Source organism: Sardina pilchardus, chromosome 22 (assembly GCF_963854185.1).
Source record: "Sardina pilchardus chromosome 22, fSarPil1.1, whole genome shotgun sequence".
Lineage (NCBI taxonomy): Eukaryota > Metazoa > Chordata > Actinopteri > Clupeiformes > Clupeidae > Sardina > Sardina pilchardus.
In genome coordinates, this window is record NC_085015.1 from 11,403,493 (window position 1) to 11,410,992 (window position 7,500).

The 7,500-nt window shown below is 44.6% G+C and overlaps 1 protein-coding gene across 1 annotated transcript in view; it reads left to right on the plus strand.

Moving 5' to 3' along the window:
- The window catches only part of cep131 (centrosomal protein 131), a 33,667-nt gene that overhangs the window by 20,739 nt on the left and 5,428 nt on the right, over positions 1-7,500 (plus strand). The window contains exons 20-22 of the mRNA XM_062526020.1: positions 652-759; positions 2,025-2,142; positions 2,863-2,937. Of these exons, the coding sequence (XP_062382004.1) occupies positions 652-759; positions 2,025-2,142; positions 2,863-2,937 (301 nt within the window). The remainder of the gene's footprint in view (positions 1-651; positions 760-2,024; positions 2,143-2,862; positions 2,938-7,500) is intronic.

Below are 7,500 nucleotides of genomic sequence, written 5' to 3' on the forward strand. Positions count from 1 at the left end.
ACGACTGAGAGAGCACAGCTGGTGTGAGAGAATGGTCAGTGCCAAAGTGATGTAGAACAGCACACAGCTATGTACACAGTTTCTCTCTTTCTCTTTCTTACACACACACACACACACACACACACACACACACACACACACACACACACACACACACACACACACACACACACACACAGACAGACAGAAGTAAGAAAAGGATCAGGGTCAGTTAGAAGTTGGCCTAACAGATAAACACATTCTGACTTACTCCCACGTACATACACTTGTGTGTCCACTCATCTAGTTGTTTTCTCTCTCTCACGCATACACACACAAACACACTCACACACACAAACACACTAATCCCTGTACAACAACCCCTCGTGGACAATGACATGGAACATTCTTTGGTATCATTCATCACTGCACAAACCTGTCCATCATGTCAGATATCTACTCTAAACAAACCTTATCTTTCTCTTTTGTGTTTGTGTGCACGAATGCGTGTGGGCACGTGTGCCTTCATGCATTTGTGTGTGTGTGTGTGTGTGTGTGTGTGTGTGTGTGTGTGTGTGTGTGTGTGTGTGTGTGTGTGTGTGTGTGTGTGTGTGCGCGTGTGCTTGTGTGTGTGCGTGTGCGCGTGCGTGTGCACGTGTGCGCGTGTGTCAGGTTCGAGAAGCAGCTTCAGGAGGAGGAGACGGCCCTCCAGCAGCAGAAGCGGCGTCTGTATAAGGAGGTGGCCGAGGAGAAGGAGCGGCTCACTCAGCTAGCCTCCAGGTCAGCACTGCAGCACAGTACAGCACAACATAGTACAGCACAGTACAGCACAGCACAGCACAGCACAATACAGCACAATACAGCACAGCACAGCACAGCACAGCACAGCACAGCACAATACAGCACAGCACAGCACAATACAGCACAGCACAGCACAATACAGCACAGCACAGCACAATACAGCACAGCACAATACAGCACAGCACAGCACAATACACCACAGCACAATACAGCACAGCACAGCACAATACAGCACAGCACAGCACAGCACAATACACCACAGCACAATACAACACAGCACAGCACAGCACAGCACAGCACAGCACAACACAGCGCAGCACAGCACAGCACAACATAGTACAGCACAGCACAGCACAGCACAGAACAATACAGCACAGCACAGCACAGCACAGCACAGCACCCCTACAGCACAGCACAGCACAGCACTGCACTGCACTGTACAGCACAGCACAGCACAACATAGTACAACACTGCACAGCACAGCACAACATAGTACAACACTGCACAGCACAGCACAGCACAACACAACACAACACAACACAACACAACACAACACAACACAACACAACACAACACAACACAACACAACACAACACAACACTGCACAGCGCAGTACAGCACAGCACAGCACAGCACAGCACAATACAGCGCAGCACAGCACTGCACAGCACAGCACAGCACTATACAGCACAGCACAGCACAGCACAGCACAGCACAGCACTATACAGCACAGCACAGCACAGCACAATACAGCGCAGCGCAGCACAATACCAGAGAGGGTTAAAGCGGAGCGGATAGTAATGAAGGATCTCTGATAATACAGCACAGCACAGAATCCATGGAACAGGCCCAATATTAGAAGTAGACAGAAGTCCACCACACCAATATTTGCTCCCATTTATCTTTTTACTTGTGACGTTTCAGGCGTGAGCTCTTCATCAGATGTTGCTCAACAAAAAAGAATAGTTGGTAGCCTAGATGTCACACCCCCACACTCACACATATTGTATTCATATGCATATGATACACACACACACACACTCACTTACAGGTACTCAAACAGGTATGTCAACACAGATGCATGCACTCGAAATGCGCTGACACACATACATGCTTACTCTCCCATGAACCGCATGCAAACATGCTCATACATGAGAACGCATTTTGCACATGCATAACTATAGCATGGTGTGTGTGTGTGTGTGTGTGTGTGTGTGTGTGTGTGTGTGTGTGTGTGTGAGCAGGCAGCGGGCTGAACTGGAGGAACTGAGGAAGCAGCTGGAGGATAACAGCTCCCATTCTAACCGTGCACTCCGAGAGGAACTGGAGAAGAGCAGGGATGAGCAGGAGAGGAGGCACCAGGTACACACACACACACACACATGCACACACACACGCACGCACACATACATGCACACACACACACACACACACAGACGCTCACACACACACACACACACACACACGCACGCACACACACACACACACACGCATGCACACACACACTCACACACACGCATGCACACACACACTCACACACACATACACACACATGCACACACACACACACACACACACTCAGGCACCTAAAGATACACACTCACATAGGCACACAAAGACACACACACACACACACACACACACACACGTACACACATATACGCATACGCACACACTCACATAGGCACACATAGATACGACCACACACACTCACCTCTGTCCCACACTCACATTAACATCACACACACTCACAACATGTCCCATTCCATTTATCGAGCTACTGAATGAAGTAGTCACTGGCAGCGGTCCGGTTAAACCCACACAAGCCCATACATGCCACCTTGGCCATGCGGCAGTTGCTACTGTACCTGCATGCTGCCGCTCGTTGTGTGTGTGTGCCACTGGCTCCACGTGGCATAAGGTCGTGGAGATGGGCTTTAACACCTGCTCTGTTGGGCATAGATGTTGTCCTTGCCCAAACACACACCTTTTGAAGTTGAAATTGACAAAAGCTATCATGTGACGCATTTGAAAACATTTTGTGTGTGTGTGTGTGTGTGTCCGTGTGTGGGGGCGTTTTAGATTGAAATCAAGGCATTGAAAGAAAGACTGGAGATTGAGAAACAGACATGGGAGGAGAACTACATGAAAAAAGAGGTGAGAATGCATGACACAGACACCTTTTGTGCATTGTGTGTGTGTGTGTGTGTGTGTGCGTGTGTGTGTGTGAACACACTACCTATTGTCCAGATCTGTGCTGTCCTGGTTCACATGGATTGCGAGACCAGTCCTGTCGGTTATGCACCAGTTGTGTGTGGGCTGATCCAAATTGAGCGGAAGAATCCGGGAACTGAACCCGCATATTTTCAGGCTACTACCTGCTCACTACATGTTAAGCCAGCTCCTTAACTACTACACTACCAAAGCCCTTTATAGAAGCTGGAAACCCTGTCCTGAGTTCAAAATAACTGCCAAAACTGACTGCAGTAGTCTTGTTGGGTTGTTGCCTAGCCTATGACAAGATGAGGAAGATGACTGTTAGGGACACCATAAAGCATATTTTATTTCATATTTAATTTTTCATGAGGTGAAAACTTGGACGATATAAAATGTATAAACTATGTGTTTGAAAACATGTACAGTAGGCCTATGGCCTTAACATTTATAACAAATGCATATGAATCATTGTAACTGAATATTAGACTAGAATATTATATTATATTATGTATTATTAACACACACACACACACACACACACACACACACACACATACACACACACACACACACACATACACATATAGTTCTTTTTTATCCTCTTCATCAATATTGACACTCTCGCAAGTGTCAAGTTTCAAGTCTGATGTCACAGGCCCAACAGCTTTTTCATAAGACTAGCAGATGGTTGTCACAACTTTAGTAATCTTTATCACCATCATCTCTGTTTTAGTGAGGTTAACAAAATGGCTAAACTTTAACAGAGTGCTTACTGTAGCTGTGCAGCCAGATTATATAAGCAAGGGTAACATCCAGGCTTCCATAAAAAATAGGATTTTATTAGGTTGAAGCAACAAGTGAGTAGTAAGATGACCATTTTCTTAAAGACTACTTTGAATAGCTGGGAAAAATAGTTTACTTTACTGTCTATGAAGAAAACCCAAAGAAGAGGACAGCAGTGTTGATTACAGTATGTTTTATGCACTTCTTGCAAACCATTTCAAGTTAGGACGGCTACAAAGATGGCACCACCAACATGATTCATCACAAATGTAGCATGAGCATGCCCTCCCAGCTTTACAGAGTAACTTCGAGGGCAATTCCAAAACCTCAAACAACAGGTTTGATTGGTCTCTATGCACATTGAACACACTGATTGTTTTAGGCTGGGCACAATGTTGGCACAGGACCTAATCAAATAGGCAAGTAAGACCTAATAAAGACAGTTCAGACAGTTAAAGAAAGCTCAACAAAATATAAGGCTGACACTTTACCACCTTTCCTGATAGCCTACAGGTATTTTATGATCCCCGACAGACTATGTGCAGCCGATGTTAAACTTCTATAGCCTACAGCTGGTGTTGTAAAAGTTTAATGCTTTTTTGTTTGCGCAATATTTGATGGCCTAAATGAAGGTCATGGGTTGGCTGACATGATTTGGGAGGGCTTTCTGATCCTGTTTGTGTGAAGGTTTTACGCAGCTGGATACACGGCATGTTAGGCTACATGATCCAAAAGCACACATTTTTTAAATAGGCGGGTCGGATCACGGGTCAGATTATATCATTTTGTCTTAATTAATATTCACGGTTCGAGTTGCGGTCGGGTTGATTTAAGTTTCGGTCGAGGGCATGCCACTTAATGGACCCATGCACCACTAGCATGCGCCTAAGGCCTTGTGATACTCGTGCGTGCGTGTGTGCGTGCGTGTGTGTGTGTGTGTTTGCAGACAGTGAAGGTGAACTCTGTCACAGGTCATGGAATTTCTGGAATATCATGGAATTTTGAAAGTTTATTTCAGACATGGAAAGTCGGGGAATTTTTATCTTTTTTGGGGGCAAATTCTTGGAATATTAGGGAATTCTGTTGTAGCAGTTTAAATATACTTCTACTTTACAGCTTTACTGCTTGCTTGAGTACTAGTTCTTTAACTGACTGTTCTGAAATCTTTGGTCGATATATTGTTCCATTCATTATATAGTAGATCATGGAAATTCAGTTTGTTTGTCAGTGAAACTCATGGAATTTTACATTTCACTTATTAGTTGGAACCACTCCGCAGTAAATTACTCCAAGTCAATAGAGCTTCAAAGTTAACTACCCTCTTGCTGCCTGCACTGTTTACAGCTGGTTTCTATGGCACTTTTATTGTCCTTTGTGGATTGTGTGTGTGTGTGTGTGTGTGGGTGGGTGAGGCCAATCCTCATCCTCAAGGACACCATAATCCTCTGCTCCACCCAGTTGCAAACACACAAGCTCTCATACACTCCATGCCATGTACCACCAGCCTAAATCCCAATACAACCAACAACAACACAGACTCCGTTCTCTGCTCCCCTGTGTCACTTTCAGGAAAGCTATTTTGATGTACTGTATCACGTATAAGTTTATGTGTGCCCAGAACACATGCCCAGGCCACTCTCCAAAGCTGGCATGATACCCGCAGTATCATGTATCAGTTACAATGGCTGACACCTACCCTGCGTCCTGTAGAGTTTAGATATCTCTTATTAGAAGGTCTGTGAAGACCTGGCTAGCAGGTTTGGGTGACTCCTGTATCACGTCCTTCTAGATGTTATCACCTTTTCCGTTACATACTGTTGTACATGGTGCGGGCCAGCCTAGTGTAGTGCAGACTGCAGAGACATGCTATATTGGTCCAGCTGCTTATCAGTAACCTTTGTCTCCTCAAACAAATGCTTGCTCCCAATTCACCTCATACAAACGTACAATAATGCGCTGCCTACCTGGCAACCACACTCAACCCAACCCATCTTTGAATGACAAACACCATAGAGACAGATGGGCAGTGCAGGGTGTTGTGTAACTATTTGAAGAGCAGTGAGCTGTGAGCAGATGTGACTGTTAAACCTTAATGGCTGAAGGGCAGACAGGTGCATCATCTGCTAGTTTCTTCCCAATTACGGTAGCCTACATTCTGAGACTTTGTGTGCATAGTCAGTGCAGGAGATTCGGATGAAGCTTTCAGCCCTCTGATTGTGAAATGTTTTCATTTGATTTGATTAAAGGCTCTGGGAAAAGTAATATATGAATAATACAAGTTAATATTATGATCACAGTTGCACAATTGCTATAACCCATTTTTTTTTTTTAACCTTCCACTCTTTTCTCAAAACTGTAAACACAAACCCCAAATCTCAAACTGCTCTCACAAAACCTCTGTAGAACTGAACAATCGCCCCGTAGCAGTTGTACTGTACCTGTGCTCAAAACCAAACACTGTCTTCAGATCAGACTTGGAATTGCATCATTTTAGGCGCGAGGCCACTTGTCCTTCGGTTGGGCGTATTTGGCAGGGGGCACAAAGGCCACATGTCAGGGCACCAAGGCCAACGTTACTGTAACAATACGCTACATGCAGGAAAGGCTCTCTGTACGCTCGTTTGTTTCCGGTGGAGCCAGGTGTGTTTGAGAATGCCGGTATTGGTAATGCAATTAGTGTCTACACGGACCCGGTTGGATGCTGCACCTGGGAATCAGCACATTACGACAAAGAAAGATTTATACGTGTTGAAATTGTTATTGTTAGTTGAACAAGATATTCTGTGTCAGAGTGGAAGATTTAACGAGCATAATATAACAGAAGATGCCGTTACAACAGTTTAATTTCCACCGGAAATAAATGAGTGTACAGGAAGAGCCTTTTGTGCACCTAGGCTATAATAGCCCACAGTAGGCTACATACAAATGATCGAAGTTGAATTAAGCCTGTTCACAGCATTGGGCCTGTATCACTGAATGAAACATTACAAAAGCATGAGACATGACATATTAGCCTACATAGAACTGTAAATCATCTGATTTTGATATTTATAGATATGTAGGCTATATTTAACATTTACTTTGCATTTGGCCTGTTATGAAATCATGTATTCAACAATTTAAGCACCTTGTAAACTTGAGCCCATGCATGTGGAGACATGCATGTAGACATTTGCTGCACTCTCAAAAACCGCGCAATTATCAACAACACATTATCAAGGAAAACATTACTTCACTACACCAACATGTGGAAATGGATCCATGACAGCTGGCATCAAGCTATTGTTTCCAAAGCTGCGTAATATCTTAATTTACTGCCTTGTCTACTGCTGGCTGCGGAATGTTGAATTCTTCTCGCCAAGCGCTTGTCACTTTCTCCAAATCGAATACAATTTGTGCTGTGCTGAAAGATTCTTTTGACAGGTCAAAGGCTACAAATTAAAACCGCTGCGTCAGTCGGATACAAAAGCAGAATGTAGAAAGAAGGGGGGGGGGGGGGGGGGGGGATAGTCATGCAGGCATCAAGGCCACAGTGGCCTGTGAACCTCTGATTTTCAAAACGGCATCACATCACAGCAATGACGGACGCAAGGGGCAATGACGGACATTGCAGCCACCGAAATTGCAGTCACAGAAATTCCAGCCCCTCCCTCTGATCATTTGCAAAGCAGTCAAAATGACAACATTACTGAACGGATTAACACAAAAAAAAGCAAAAAT